Source organism: Schistocerca serialis, chromosome 3 (genome assembly GCF_023864345.2).
Source record: "Schistocerca serialis cubense isolate TAMUIC-IGC-003099 chromosome 3, iqSchSeri2.2, whole genome shotgun sequence".
NCBI lineage: Eukaryota > Metazoa > Arthropoda > Insecta > Orthoptera > Acrididae > Schistocerca > Schistocerca serialis.
Genome location: NC_064640.1, coordinates 663,323,095 through 663,340,125, shown reverse-complemented (window position 1 = coordinate 663,340,125; position 17,031 = coordinate 663,323,095). Strand labels below are relative to the sequence as shown.

Genomic DNA, 17,031 nt, shown 5'->3' with positions numbered 1-17,031 from the left:
GACAGTTTACTATCAATCTGTGCACATAGAAATTTGAACTGTTCTGTTTCACTAATCATGTGCCCATTCTGTGAAATTGAAATGTCAGTTTTGTTGAATCGTGTGTTAGAAACTGCAAAAACTGATTCTTACTGTGATTTAGCATTACTTTATTTTCTACAAGCCATCAACTTATGTCATGAACTGCATTATTTAAATCGAGCCAATGTTGCACAGAATATCCTTTACTACCAAGCTAATGTCATCAGCAAACAGCAGTATTTTAGAGTTACTCATAATACTAGAGGGCATATCATCTGTACAAATAAGGCACAGGAGTGGCCCCAACACTGATTCCTGGGATACCCCGCACTTGACTGTACCCCACTCAGACCCCACATCACAGCCATTCCCAACACTGTGAATAATGATCTATTGCTGTCTGTTAAAGTAAGAGGTAAACCAATTGAGAGCTACTTCCCATATTTTGTAATGGTCCAACTTCTGGAGCAATATTTTGTGATCAACACAACCAAACGCCTTAGTTAAATCAAAAAATATGCCTAGCGTTCGAAACCTTTTGTTTAACCCATTCAGCACCTCAGAGAGAAAAGAGAATATAGTATTTTCAGTTGTTAAACGACTTCTAAAGCCGTACTGTACATTTGATAGCAAATCGTGTGATATAAAATGATCACTTATCCTTACATACACAGCCTTTTAAATAACTTTAGCAAGCCCTAATGGCATCGAAATAGGTCTAAAATAGTCTAAATTATCTGTTTCTCCCTTATTATAAAGCTGCTTTACTACTGATTAAATTAAACATTAAGGAAACTGGCCATACCTAAAGTAAAACTTACAGATTGGCTAAATACAGGGCTAACATGTGCAGCACAGTACTTAAATATTCTGCTAGGCACTCCGTCGTAACCATGAGAGTCCTTAGTCATCAATGACTTAATTATTGACTCAATCTCCCCCTTGTCTGTATCACAGATGAGTATTTCAGACATCAATCTTGGAAAGTCATTTGCCAGGAAAGTTGTAGAAACTAAAATTTTATTTAATTCACCAGCACTGCTCACAAAATGACTGTTAAATACTGTACATATATGTGATTTATCAGTAACAGAAATATTTTTACTACGAACCGACTTTATTCCGCCGATCTTGTGCTGCTGACCACACACTTCCTTCACAACTGACCATATGGTTTTAATTTTATTCTGTGAATTAGCTATTCTATTTGCATATGACATACTCCTTGCCTTCCTAATAACATCTTTAAGCACCTTACAGTACTGTTTGTAATGGGCTACTGTAGCTTGATTGTGACTACTTCTAACATTTTGATGTAATTTCTGCTTTGTTTTACATGATATCCTTATCCCACGTGTCGGCCACCCAGGCTGCCTTTTACTGCTAGTACCCTGTTTAGAACATTCTAATGGAAAGCAACTCTCAAAGAGCACGAGAAATATGTTAATTTATCATCTGTGTTATCGGCACTATGAGCATCCTGCTACTCTTGTTCCTTAACAAAGTTTAAAAAACTTTCTATTGCTGTTGGATTAACTATCCTACAAAGTTTGAAATTATATGTGACGTTCGTTTGAGTACAAAAGCCTTCGAATGTTAAAATTTGTGCATCATGGTCTGAAAGGCCATTCACCACAGAATCCCCATCTAGTAATGAAGAATGAATAGAAATATTGCCTATGGCTGTGCTACTATTCCCCTGCACAATAGTTGGAAAAAACATAGTCTGCATCAGATCATATGAATTTAGGAGATCTATCAACATCCTTTTTCTTGCACCTTCATACACAAAATTTATATTGAAGTCACCACATATAACTAATTTCTGGTACTTCCTATCAAGTGAATCGAGAACTCCCTCCAGCTTGAGCAGAAATGCTCTGAAGTCAGAGTTAGGGGACCTATAAACAACAACAATTAGAAGTTTGGTTTCGCTAAATTCAACTGCCCCTGCACAACATTCAAATATCTGTTCAGTGCAGTGCCGTGATACATCTATGGACTCAAATGGAATACTGTTTTTTATGTACATAGCCACTCCCCCACCCCCCAAGGAACTTTAAAAACATCCATTTAATCTGTATCCTGGTAAAGGAAGCTTCTGAACTGTCAAATTATTGAAGTGTTGCTCCCATATACCAATAATTTCTGAGTCAACATCTATGAGCAGTTCACTAACTTTATCTCTAATACCTCTTATATTTTGATGAAATATGCTAGTTCCTTCTCTACGTGTAAACATGACATCCTCTGAAGGTGAGCCCTTAGTTAGAAGGACTTCCTTTAAGCAGGTATACCTATCAGCTGACTTCAATCTAAAAACGTTTCAGCTCTAACACCAACTACTACAGGAATTTTTCCATGAGTGATCCCACCACCACCCACTACACTGTCACCTTTAAGCTTTGCCAACCTTCCCTTCCCATACCTATTGAGGTGCAGGCCATGCCTAGTGAAACACAATCTACTGATATAGTCAACTGGCACCACTGAAATGTGACCCATGCCCTCTGCCATCAGTGTCCTCCTCAGCCCCATGTTAACGTGCCTAACAGCCGCATTAATATGAGGCCAATCATGACACTGAAACATTTGCACAAAATGCGCATTACTGCCACCAGTTTGATTAACTATCTTTACCAGGTCGCCACCTACATCATATTCCTCATCCCTATCGAGACTGTTCCCTGCTCCACCCACTATCACTTCCTGATCCTTCTTCGTAAAATTCCTACATGAATCCCCTATGCTGTCAGTCACCTGAGCCAATGCTGCACAGGGCTTCACAATGCTGGTGACCTGGTACTCATTCCCCAACACTTCCTGCAACTGCTGGCCAACACCTCTACCATGCGAACTACCTAGCAGCAGAACCTTCTTCTTTCTGTTAGACTTTGCAACTGACCTAGGCCTCCTAACTGCCGAGGGCTGCTGCATGTTCCCTACATCTACAGCTACAAGGGGCTCCTCTCCCCCCAACTCTGACAGTTGGTCAAATCTATTACATGCACGCAAAGTATAACTGTCTGAATACCTCCTCATCCTAGCTGCCTTCTTACCAACTGCCAGTTCCCATTTCCCAGCACCCTTCATCCTCCTCAACCTATCTAGTTCCTCCTTTGTGTGTTGTAACTGCACTTGAAAGGCACATATATTATGCTTCTGCCCCTCTAGCAACTTATTTCTGCTACAGATTCTGCATTCCCAGGAGAGGATCTTGTTAGGAGTAGTTGTGGTTTAGCATTCATCTTCCTATCCATTTAGGATTAGGAGTTTGAGTTGTGATCAAATATCAATGCTGAGGGTTCAGAGGTCCAATTACTTTCTTGTTGTAGCTTTTTTGGCCTTGTTACCAGGATGTTCATTAGCTGTAATTCCCACATGGCTCTATGTCAAAATAAATGTGAGGATGAGCATGAAGCTCTACTAGCTGGTCATGGATATTCTATGCAATTTCATTACACCAGTAAATAGTTTGTACGCAACTCACTCAATTGCAACATTTTAGGATGCTCTTACTCTCGTGTGGGCTGTAAACACAGTACATACATTCGATAGAGATCACCGTTCAGAACTACTGCTATAGATGAACACAAAACCCACTCCGTCACTGATTCTGGTTCCATTAGTGTCAATAGTTTTGGAATTGAGGTAGTCATTGAGATCTGAGTGTTGTGATGTCATTAGTTTGGTGTTCTCCTTTGACTTTTGTGAGAGGCCATGACATATCATGGACCAGGTTACTCACCACGGAGGTCATCTACCACATACCTGAGGAATAAGTTGGAGGTCTCATTTGCAAACAAGAAACTAAAAGCACCACACAGGTGGCACTCAGTCATGAAAGAGACTGTTCTAATACAAACCTGTTCTGCATTGCTTTATGGGAAGTAAAAGTACAAGATCTTACATGGTCCCACCTGTCGCCATATGAGGATACATAATGCACCCAGGAACATTGTCATATAAGCTGATTTTGGTGGTCCAGGTGTTATGATGTGGGGCGGCATAATGTTGCATGGGCATACTGTCCAAATCTTTCATTGGGTTGCATTCACCAGTCTACATTATTGCGGCACCATAATACTTCCCTATGTGCATTTTTTCAGCCAGGCACTCAGGCGCGCTTTGTTACAGGATCATTTAGTAATCGCAAAAGAGTTATGGAGATGATAGATAAACTCCAGTGGAAGACTCTGCAGGGGAGACACTCAGTAGCTCAGTACGGGCTTTTGTTGAAGTTTTAAGAACATACCTTCACCGAGGAGTCAAGCAGTATATTGCTCCCTCCTTCGTATATCTCGCGAAGAGACCATGAGGATAAAATCAGAGAGATTAGAGCCCACACAGAGGCATACCAACAATCCTCCTTTCCACGAACAATACGAGACTGGAATAGAAGGGAGAACCGATAGAGGTACTCAAGGTACCCTCCGCCACACACTGTCAGGTGGCTTGCAGAGTATGTATGTAGATGTAGATTTTTATGGACAACAATGCACAATGCCACCAAAACTGCACAAGTGGAAGAGCTCTTGGAATGAGGAACACGAGGATGTTCGGCAAACTGAATGGCTTGCTTTTTCTCCCAACTTAAATCCCATCAAGCACGTGTGGGATGCATTGGGGAGACACACTGCAGCATGTCTGCATGCAGACATGACCATCCAGCAGTTGTCAACCACGTTGGAGGAGGAATGAAATGCCCTAATCAAAGAACTCCTTAATAACTTTGCGGCCAGCATGGAAGTACACTGCAGAGCACGCACTGTTGTTCATGGTGATAACACACATTGTTAAGAACCATGTCCTGCCTTTTGTAACAGCCATGGGACCATGACGACCCACAGTAACTGCTGTGTAATTATTGTCTTTTATTCTGTCATTTCTTTTTGTCTCATAGCTAATTTCCTTCAGTTACCTTCTGTAATATAATGTAGCAGTTCTTATTATGTATAGTTCAAGTTTCATTGAGCTAAATTACTCTGCAGCGACACATCATGCTAAAGTTACTTTTGTTTCTAAGTTCTGCACATCAGCGGGTATGCATGGCACTTTCCCCAGAAACTTTCTGAGAAATCTGAGTAGTCTGTTCATTCTTCCTAATATTCATTTTATGTTATTGTCTCATTTCATACCATTTCTTAATACTGGCAGTAAATACTTACACTAAACTCTATTCACTGGAACAAGAAACGGGCCATAAATGCATCAAGATGTGTGACCACAGTGCTGTCGTCGAGGGGTGAACAATACAGGGAACACTTGATCAATGTAGCCACGTCCATTGCAAGCGTAAATCATTAGTGTGTCATCTTAGAATCTGAATGTAAAGTTCATCACATGTGAAAGACCAGTTTTTGACTATTAGCGTAAGCATCAGTGTCTATTATCACATTCAGCGTTCATTGTTTCTGTGCCCACCCAATAGCTATATTTTTCCCCCATTAGCATCACCTATGAGTTAACTTATTATGTCATCCCCTACAGATACAGTGAGTGAGGTCGACATGTCCATTTTAAGTCCATCCAAGAAGCGATCAAAGCAAGTTATTAATTTCTGCAGACACATGCATGTTTCTCAACGTGTATAAAATCGAGCTGTTGTGTCCAGAGCCATCAATAACTGATATTTTTTTCAAAACAGCTGCATCTACAAGTGTTCGTTGTACTTTAGTGTGCCATGTGATAAGTGAGTTGAAGTCTCCCAAGAAAGAAAAACCACGCACACAAGCTTTCAGAAAGTGTTGATGACCAAAAGAAAAGCGATATGAAGGAAAGTATATGACTTTTAAGATGTTTGACATGGATGCAATATCTAGAAACCATTAAATTGTTGAGAGATGAAGGAAGACCAATTTGCTATTTGGATCAGGCGTGACTCAACACAGGACAAACCCGAAGTAACAACTGGGTACATAATGATGTAAAATCCTCTAAACAAGTGTTTTTGTGTGGATTACCCACTGGAAACCAGGGCTCACTGGATAAGGGAAAACACCTGGTTAACACATACGCTGCGAGCAAAGCAGGTTTCGTCAAAAGCTGTGGATTTTTGAATCCAAGAAAAGTGGACATTACCATGAGGAGACTAGCATCAACACATTCGAGAAATGGTTTCAAGATACTCTTCCTCAGCTTCAGGAAAATAGAGCCACTGTTCTCGATAATGTGCCATACCATTCTTGTCAAAAAGGAAAGTTCCTAATGCAAATTCCAGCAAGCGAGATATATCAGAATGGATAAGATATAATAACATAACTTTTGAAGATGGCATGCTGATGAAAGAGCTACTATATCCCCTTCATCATAAGAAAAAAACCTTATGTAAACATTACACTATGTATTTTTCTGCATTTGCTGGAACCTCACTGGACTCTGTTTCACATGGAGCAGAAGCTAAGCTGTCTCGAGTACAGTCAAGTATGATAATGAGGATACGTTTTATAGAGTACATCGACTCAGCAGTGCATCTAACTTGGACAGCAATGGCCGGCCACCTGGCCCAACTAACCTGCAGTAATGTGGACAGTTGGAGTAAAGGTGTAAAAAGAGATGACCAGAGAACAATATAGCCTTGAATGTCATTTAATTTTTGAACAGAAAGAACTAATGGTAAAAGTCAGGTGATATGCTTTTTAGGAGATCTGATGGAAAACAAAACATGCTCTTGATGTTAGCTAACATAGTACTGTCTTTAAAAACAAGAGTGATGAAAATTCCTGACTTTAACAGGGGTATTTTTTCTGCTTGAGCTACGTGCAGCATAAAAGAGCACTGCTGGGATTTCACCATGTAGTTAAATATTGAAGTTAAATATTGAAGCCATTGAAGCTATTACAGTCAGTCGTCTGGTAATCTCTGAACTCCCTCCATATCAGACTCTGTGGAAAACATTGCTATGTTGATAACAAGGTGATCAGCAACAGAATCTCGAGCCACCAGAAAGTTCACATTTCCTCCTCCTCTTTTATGACATGCTATTTTCGCCATCATTCGGCAGTGATGTGTCACAAAGCTTTGCACATTAGTTCCAGTACATTTGGCAGCTTACATGTCTTGTTATTTCTTGCAACAAATCCCGTAACTTTACTACAGATCAAATCTATTGGGTTCAGATTGCAGAGTTAAGGTGACAACTGTAAAAATGCAGCATTTGTACAGTGTGCTCTACACTGTGAAAATTATTGTTTTCCACATTTCTACAATGCTTATCACTCTGGCTCACGTGAGACCACACCTGTCCTACTACACAGTAGGCATATTCAAACAATGAGTATTTGATTTTTCTCCAAAACATTTAATTGTGTAAAGTTTTCTTAACTTCAACAATCTTTTATAAAATATCAATAACTAAGAACGTGTATTTGCAATGAAAACCAGACTGTTGCGTGTTATATGTAATTAGAAACTAGAAGATGTGCATTTTTCTTGGGGGGGGGGGGGGGGGGGGGAATATTAGATATGAGATAATTACTATATATTTGAAGAATTTCATATCTAAACGATTTAGATATTCAACCCAAACAAAAGGAATTGTAGACCACAACGAGTTTTGAACTGGTACCTGCCAGCCCACTTGATTAACAATTTAGGACACTACTGATTACACCACAGATATAATTAAAATACCCTACCTTATACTAATTACCTAGTGTTTCTCAAAAAATGTCAGAGCTGATTTTTTCTCAGTAGTCTTGTCAAAAACATTAAGAACAACTTGTTTTTAGCCATTAACAGTGTTCCATGTGCATGTTTCACTGCGAAGCGGTGTCATCAATTTTTGTTGTATGTATGAACAGAGAGACAATCAGAGCACAAGTTGCGCTTACAGAAGCTGTGACGGTACACGATTTTTGAAATAAAAGTTACATAACTAAAGTAAGATTAAGAGAAACGTTGATGGCTGTTAATACATCCAAACATATTAAAGTTTCATTTACAGTAACACAGTAATAAGATATCTAATACATAAGTTGGGCTTACTTTCAAGAGTGGAACAACACCGGTGAAGAGAGCTACGGCTGATGACCATTCATTGTGTTTGTGTTTGTTTACATTAGGTTTATTCTCATGATAAGCGAAATATAGAAATCATTAAACAAAACAGGGTAGTGCACAACAATTCCTCTATACCACTGAGATTCAAACAAAAGCTAGTTAGTTTGAGACAGAATCGAAGGCTATATTGCAGCAAAGACAAGAACACACAAAATGTGTGAAGTGAAAGAAATGCTAGAACAAGCAGTAAGAACAGTGACTGGGGAACAAATGTGTCCTCCATGTGGTGAAAAAAGTTTAAACTCAAACGTGGTAATTAGAGTGCATTATGAAGGAGAGAGAACAGCGTTTTGTTACAAACCTGAATGAAAATAGTTCAAATTCAATAAAATGAGCTAGAGTTTTATCATTCATTTAACATTTCTGTATCTGGTATTATTACTAAAATTGCTTATGTTTGAATCTGCTCTGCTGCCTGACTGCTTTTTTATGTTTTCTTTCATTATATTGTAGCCCTAGTTCATTAGACAGGGTTCCTCATCAGTGGCACACAATTCGCTGTAATGTCAGCTAGACAGCCAACTCCACAGTGTGCACGAAAGATTTTCGACACCTCAGCTTTCACTGGAACAGGTGGGGATGGGTCACATGAGGCAGTTTCTGTTTCATCCCAGCACTCTGTGAATACCCATTAACACGCTCAAGATGGTCACCACTGACCTTGTAATCTGATACAATATAGGTCTTTCTCTTTATTAAAGGCATTATCTTACATTTATTTACATTTACAGAGAGGTGCCATTCATTACATCGAGTGGAAATTTTGTCCAAGTCAAGTCTTACTGGATTTTTTTTATGATTATCCGATGACAGTACTTTCCTGTAATCAACAGTATGTCAACACACAATCTTATAGTACTGGTATTCCGGGTCCTATCTGATAAATCTTATGTACACTGACTCGGAGAGGTTCTATTATGCTTAACTGGGGCACAATTGATGTTATTTTCATGTATCCAGAAAATTTAATGTCCAGTATAACACATTAGGTTCTACAACTTAAATATTCATAATGCCAGTAACATGAGTGTGAAGATACACAGTTTAATCATGTCTTGGTTAGTAGTCGAAGATGTAATAGTTTAATACTTTTTGGAAATCTAGGAACACTGAATCTGTGTGTTCACCTGCATCTACTGTTTGCAAGACGTTGAGCATGAATAAAGCAATTTCTGTTGCACATGAGTGTTTTTTCTGAATACATGCTGCTTCTTTGACAAACTGGTTGGCCTATAATTCTGACCTTTTATACCTATTGCAAACAGGAGTAACCTACACTGCGGTAAATATGAGCTAGGAAAACACCAAATTCCACAGTGCTTTCAATGTGAAATATGACTGCAAAAAGATTGCGCTGCCTCATTCACTTTGAGCAGTGTTGTGTAACAATATCAGGTTGAGAATATCAGTCTCTCTCATTTGTGAGCTTGTGGTGGTCAAACATTGGAACGGTGTGTGTAAATAAATTTTTAAATGTGGAACTTGATATTTCTGCTTTCTGTCTGCAGTCTTCAGTTTCAGCAGCAAGTGCATCCATAAGATACTGAGTTAAAGGTCCAGATCCATTCATTGACTTTATATATGACCAAAACTTCCCAAGATTTTTGAAAGATACTTCATCAGGATCTGACTGAAAATTATTGTAGACTTCAAATACAGCCTCCTTAGGGTGCACAAGCTTTGCGACATTCTCTGAATCGCACCTTAAACCAAGGTTTTTACCATCTTTTATTGCTGTACATGCAACAAAAATACCCAGACAACAGTTTACAACCTATTTCAGCTTTCAAGCAGAATTGTTCTTTGTTTGCCAGACTGACCTAAATGTTGTCAGTTCATTCATTAAGCTGACAATGAATGCTTATGAAGTCCTAGATATCTTGACCTATTTGCCTTTGGTGACTATTGTCCCTGTAATAGCATCATGGTCACTAATCCCTCTCACATCAGTGACAATCTTGTAATTGTAAGATCTGTTTATAGCCAGGAGATCTAAAATATATCCTTTTTTCACTTGTGGATTCTCAGACTACAGTGATATCGGCAAAATACAATTGCTGACAGTTTCAGTCTTGGGGCTGCTGTTTCTTGTGTCTACCATAATCACATAAAGTGATTTTGTAAACATATCTACGGCAACATTTCTGAGTTGTATCAAATCTTTATAGAAGAGTATTGTTTCATACATAGCCATTTGTGTTTTGCAGTTGAAAGCTGGCAAGAGTACTGCCAGATGTGAAGGATCTTCTTTCACTAACTCAACTGTAGTAGTTGGAGGCAGCTACCCGACAATGATTTCTGTTACTACACAAGACTGTCAATATCCACTGATAAGGTATGCATATGCTAAGTTTTCACAATCAATATTGAGCAGATAGAAGTCTTCTTCTATTACTATCACCTTACATTTGGGGTATTTTCATGCTACTGAGTTTAGGCTATCTTTGAATGGCTCTACAGCTGTTGTGTATGAATCCAAAGGTCGCTGTTAACATCTGAATCTTAATCAAAGTCCACTGATCCAAGTCAGTCTTGTCCATATTAATTTGCAGTCTTAATTATTTTGGAATTAGCTGGACCTAATGTTTTTGCTTATCACTACAAACATCCTCCTGGAAAGTTTAATCAACTTCTCTTATATATGTTACACGTGGTGCTGAAATTTTCCCCACTCTAAACTTCAGGTTTCAACAAGATCTCAGTAGCTAATATGACGTGATGGTGACTGTTTTCTGTAAGAGACACATGCATTGTGACTCTGCTGTGAATACTATTACAGTTAACAACTAATATTTTCTGGTGTACAGCACACACTTTACCTATCCAGTGTGACTTTGCAAGGGTCCGCTGCATAGTGAAATTGCATCACAGAACTGAAGAAGACTCTGGTTTAGGCATTCTACTCAGCTTAAGATAAGAGGTCTCATTCAATTCTCAGAATGGTTCTGCTAATTCACAGCTGTGGAGAGAGCTCACGTCCACCAGTCTCCTGAAGGAACTGGGTGACAATGTGAGTGGCAATCTGTAGCTGTCTAAAACTTGTGATCTCAATTGCTCTCAGGATGGCCTCTTTGACACTGCCACCAATTCCTCCCAGGATACATACTGAGTGCGCATTTGATTAGTTTCCCTACCATGACACTATTTCCTTATGAGGGACCATCATGTGCTCAACATTGGAACTGTCTACAATTAAACAGCCCCTTCTTTCCCCTGTGTGGATTGCCTCATCCTCAACAGAGTGGTGATCACTGGCTCTCTTTCATTATCCACATGAGGTAGTACCTGAAACCAGTTCATTAAGAGGTACTGGACTAACATTGTGGCCATCATCCACATACAACCTTTCTCATCGAAAAGCTCCAGAACTGGGCACACCTTGCTAGCTACCACCACTGCTACTGCTTGGTAGCAGAATAGCTTTCTCTGCAGATCACGTCACCAACAACTGCAATTCGCCAGATCTGTGGCACCTTCGCGCAGATAGACCACAATTCGCAGCGTTGATGCAAAGCCAGTAGAGACTGGTCGACACCTCATCTTGCTGTTTGTGAACAGCAGCTACAAAAGCAAGATCATGCAACACGCACAATCCCTAGCCATGTCCACACACAAATTCAGTTCGTTCAAAGATAAAACTGAGGTAGAGAAAATAGTTCCAAGGCCAGGTTGTGCTTACCTAAGAAACTAAACCAGCAATGCATGAACTTTAGACTCTGGGTGTCCGAATTTAGCTATAGCAATTAAATGCCCTGTATCACAAAATTAAGAAATATCCTAGGTCAATGTACTGAACAATAAAACATTAATTACTGACCCCATCCACACTAGTGCTTGAAATTGTTTACGATATTTCTTAAGTAACAGCTGGCTGCAAAATCTCTCTTAAAACTCCCATCAGATGTAACACTGGATCGATATCAATAATTCAGAAGGTTTTCTTATTTAATAGTGTATGAAATTATTATATCATCCTACAAATATACAAGAAAATATATAGCAACTGTACATGGTGCCCCTACCCTATAGATTCAAAAATTATATGGGTGTAGCATCCATTATCTTATCAACAAAAGCACACTTCAAAGAATACAATGTTTGGAGCACTGGTAAAGCAGCAATTACATCCTATCAAAAACAACTGGTGTAAGAGTGGGGCTCAATGATTTTGAATGAACAGTTTTATTGCTGTATTACATTGTAATGCATGCAGAGATGCATACAGACTGATTGTCCTCACTCTTCACATTTTTATCCTGACTTCTCCTAAAAGTTGGTGTAGAAATTTATGAGGTAAACACTTCATTTGGTATAGTTTATCCAAAACTGGCGCTAATATTGTGTTGTTCACAGCAGTATGTAGTCACAAAAAATTCACACTTTTCAAATATTTAATGTCTAGAGACTTATTGGTTTCAAAATGGGGCAATCCTCTTCAGTACTTTAACAGTAAATCATTTTCATGAGATGTAAATCTGCCGTAACAGAATTTTATTTTGGTTCATAGGTGCTACATTAATTTTGCCTTGTTAATGTGTACTGAGTTCAATGATCTTGTGAGAGCTGTAAGAAAAGATGACAGTTTGATACTAACCTGCTGGAATTTATGTCCAAAGCTAAGCCATTCCTTTTCAATGAGAACCTCAAAGCCTTTGATTGTACGGTAATATGGATCCAGCATTAGCATAGCTAATGCTGTAAGCTGTAAAATAATAATAATAATAATAATAATAATAATAATAGCAACAAAAACGACAACCATAATAGCAATAACAATATAACTTTATGTGTACAGAGCAACATACCAAATTGCCATTACAAAGTTATTCAAAAGAATATGGCTGACCGAAATTGGAACTTTCAAGATATCTTTAGACTTGTCACAGCCATTTATATTTAGTTTTACATTATTCACATTCCATCTTGCATTTCCTGTATCCCTAATAGGCGTGCAGTAAGACCATGTAGCAACAATAACTCTTAACAACACTGTGCAAATAAGTTAACTGTGGTTCTGAACAAAAACATTGTCAACATAGTTATGTTATATGGACGAGGAAGTTTATATACGGGAGACTAAATTAATTGATTTTTTTCTGAAAATTTTTCATGTAGCCATATTCTTTTTTTTTCAAATAGTTTATCTCAAATACAATAAAACACATTATTAACAAACCCACTTTTACAGAATTCCCAATTTTAATAAATTTTTCTGTTGCTACCATTCAAACTAAGAAACTGCCCACTTTTAAGGCATAAACATTAGATAGTACGCAAACTGAAACATAGCTATGACAAAATTCCTAACATATTTGAGAGTTTGCAGCCAGTCCTTTCTTTTCTGAATGAGTTGCATTAAATTGTTGATAGAGAAAATGTCAATAATCCACAATCAACTCTGTCAGAAGGTAGGTCATAGTTTTTGGTGAATAATTTCAAATAGCCTCTTTCTGCATGCAGGTCACATAAGCTGATGTTACAAAAAACATTGCAAAGTGAACAAATTAAGCACATTGTGTTGTTTATCGAAGTGTTCAATTCTACACTGCTCAAGATGTTTGTAGTTATGGCTAGCGAAATACGAAAGCAGAAGATTTAACAGAAGCTGATACTTATTTACATTGTCAACAACATTCTGCACATCAAACTCTGACACGGCAAAGAAATATGACTTGACATTACTATCTTTGCATAGTATACTTAAAAATCCTGAATGCTGAAACTCCCTGTCCTGCACTAACATGGGGGAACATTTGTCCTTCATTGTTTATAGGGGCCTACACACCTTCAGTTTAACTCCAGAGTTACCCATTCAAGTCAAAATCTGAACAGTTCTCTAAACTGAAGGTGTGTAGATTGCATTCAGTTTTTCCTTCAATTCCGGCATTTTTTGAAGTGTTCATGATGATACAATGACATAAAAAGGAAACTTTCTGTGTACTGTGTGGTTGCAGCTGTTTTGCTTCTTTAACTGTTTCTAAAAGCAGATAAAAAGATGTTTATTTTCTTCACTACAATGTCTCAAGTCAAGTCACGCACTAGAATGTTTCCGTTTTTCTATGCACATAATGTTCAGGATTCCTGAAGCCTCCAGTAAAATGCAAAATCCATTTTTCCCCATGGAGATAATGATGGCAACAGGTTGAGGTTTCGATGACAGACAACAGTATGACTGAAAACATATCAAAGGGGACTGCACAGTATAACATCCATAAGAAAAGCCTTTCGCACACACGAACAGCTTGCCCTTTGAAATGTGCAGTTATCTCGGGTAATCAGTTTAAGACAAACATGGCATCATGTGTGATTAATTGTGCAGCCAACCTAAATGTGTGTACACCCGCTGAAGACTTAGAAACCATCCCGTTACAAATGAAATTACTCCATGAAATAGTCAGTTAAAAGTTTCCATTAGTGGAAATTTAGGGCCAAGAAACTGGCCTGATACTTAGAATTTAAGATTCCAGTGCACTGAATGATTGGAAATACCACTGGAGGAAGGGGAGTGGGAGGTTGCAATGAACTCTTTTCAAGGAATGTAAGTGAGGAAAGTGAAGCAGCAGACGCGGAATGTACTGAAAGTTGGAACCATGGCCCTGCTGTGTGCTTATAGTGAAAAGTTGTCATTATTAATAAACATAAAAAATTTTAAACTGCCAGGTGAGTAAAAAATTTCTACAGTGCAGCTACGATTTTATTAGCAACACCTGGACAACTACTGAAATATGTACAAAGATTCTTAGGAGCTTTAATGCCAAGATGTGTGCAGCAGGAAGAATGAACATTATTATTATTATTGACAGATGCCCTGCACACCACAATGTGATGATATTTCTCATGAGTGCCTATGTGTGTTCCTGCGAACAGTACAAATCACTTACAACCTCTAGACCTGTGTATATTTCATCCTGTGAGAGCTAAATGGAGAATAGCTGCGAGGCATAGGTAAATTTCATTCCTCAAAAGAAAGAATATAATGAGAATGAGTATTTTACAGACTATGGACATATTTCGAACTGCCTTCAGTTCTGTAACTCAACATGTGTTGAAGCCATTTACAAATGCTAGCTGTGGCTCAGTATCAGTTGCTGCAGAATACAGTGACAATTTCCCTCAAAGCTGTTGCAGATGTTCTATCAATTGTGACATTCACAGACCTTTTTGTGATGATAAGATCCAGACTTTGTACAGGTAGATGTAAGTGACCACGTAAAAACACAAACAGAGCTGGAGAAAAGTGGGGTGGGGTGGTGGTGAGGAGGAGGAGGAGGAGGCTTGACTAAGTTTTGTTGTAGCTGTTATGAATTATTTTTCCCCATTAAGTGTAGACGAGTCAGTTCTGGAAAATGTCACGCAGTTAGAGTGAAAACCCTTATCAGTACATTATAATGGCAGGACAAAGCGAACTACACTTCTCAGTTTCTTTTTTCACAGATATTAACCATATTTAAGGATCCTTCCTTTTTGTTTCATCATATTTATCTATGCCAGTAATCACATAAAACTGAATACAGACAATTTCTTCTTAATTCTGAATTCTGCCTTAAAACTTGCACATCCATTGGTGATTTCACATTCAAATATTGAGTGATGAAAAGTGTGTGGCACAAATATACACTGTCTGACAAAAAACATGAAACAGCAAAAAATAAATAAATAAATAAATAAATAAATAATAAAAATAAAAAAATAAAAAAAAAAATTATGGGACAGCCGGCGGCAGCCACTCAATCCACTTGCACTTGGAACCTCTTCACTACAACACCTTCAATTGTGTTTAGTATAGCACGCAACACCCTAGTTGATACTCTGATGGCTGTATTCTGTTTTTTGCTGCATTATTTGTAATGGGTCTTCATCTACTTTGAGAACTTATGAAGCAATACAAACCAAACGATAGCTACAACACTGATCAAACAGGTGTCTCTTTCAACATCCTGCCAAGCATAATGCTTGCCTTTAAAGGCGAAAAATTCCATGGAGGCAAACACAGTAAAGTTTGCCTGACAGTAATGTTAGGCACAAACACAGATGGTTCTGAAAAATTTAAACCATTTGTGATTCACGAATATAAAATACAACATTGTTTTAAAAATATAAAAATACTGTGAACAAACTACAGTGCCAACAATAAAGTGTGGATGATGTCAGAATTATCTGAGAAGCAATTACGTTGCCTTGATGCAAGATTGGGAATTCATAACATGAAGATACTCTTTTTAGTGGCTTCTTGTCTTGTGCATTCCAAAAAAATAAGTTTATATGATGGGGAATTAACGAGTTTTTGCCACCAAACTGTACAAGCAAATTACAGACCTTGGATTTGGGTATTATCCATTACAACAGGAAGGCAATTGTGCAGAAGGTATTAACTTTGATGGAAGCTGGGAAAGACCTAGCCTCCTTTAAAGTGTCAATTTAGGATGTTTTACATTATAATGTGAAAACATGGGTAGAGATTAAGGAGGCCACCATCTCCAACTGCTTCCGAAAATCGGGTTGAAGCTAACGAGGGAAATGAATCACACACACCAGACCTGAGTATTAATGATGATGCTGAAAAACTACTTGCTTCATCCTGGGAAAAGCTGCAGCTGTAGCATCCACTTCAGGATTTCGTACACAATAACGATGATGTTGTCACCGTGGAAAGTTTATCTGTTGATGATATGACTGACTTTCATAGGCAAGAAAACATTGACATTGCAGAAGGTAACGGTGATAGTGATGATGATAGAGGGGTTCCCCCCAATTCAGTTGTAAATGGAGCAGTGAGAACCATTAAAAAATATATTTCTGCTTTAGGTGTTGACAACAGTTTTTAACTGTGTTTATGAACTGGAAAACCACACAGAAAATAATTCACCAAAAAAAGTTAAAACAACCCACAATTTTGGATTTTGTTGCTAAAAGGTAGTAACTCTTATTCCCATTTGTTCACACTGAATT

At 38.2% G+C, this 17,031-nt stretch overlaps 1 protein-coding gene across 2 annotated transcripts in view; it reads right to left on the bottom strand.

Annotated features, from left to right (window-relative positions):
- Positions 1-17,031, bottom strand: part of LOC126470545 (myotubularin-related protein 2) — a 190,249-nt gene that overhangs the window by 50,399 nt on the left and 122,819 nt on the right. For both annotated transcript variants that reach the window (XM_050098477.1, XM_050098478.1), the window contains one exon: positions 12,677-12,784. In XM_050098477.1, coding sequence (XP_049954434.1) covers positions 12,677-12,784 — 108 coding nt within the window. The remainder of the gene's footprint in view (positions 1-12,676; positions 12,785-17,031) is intronic.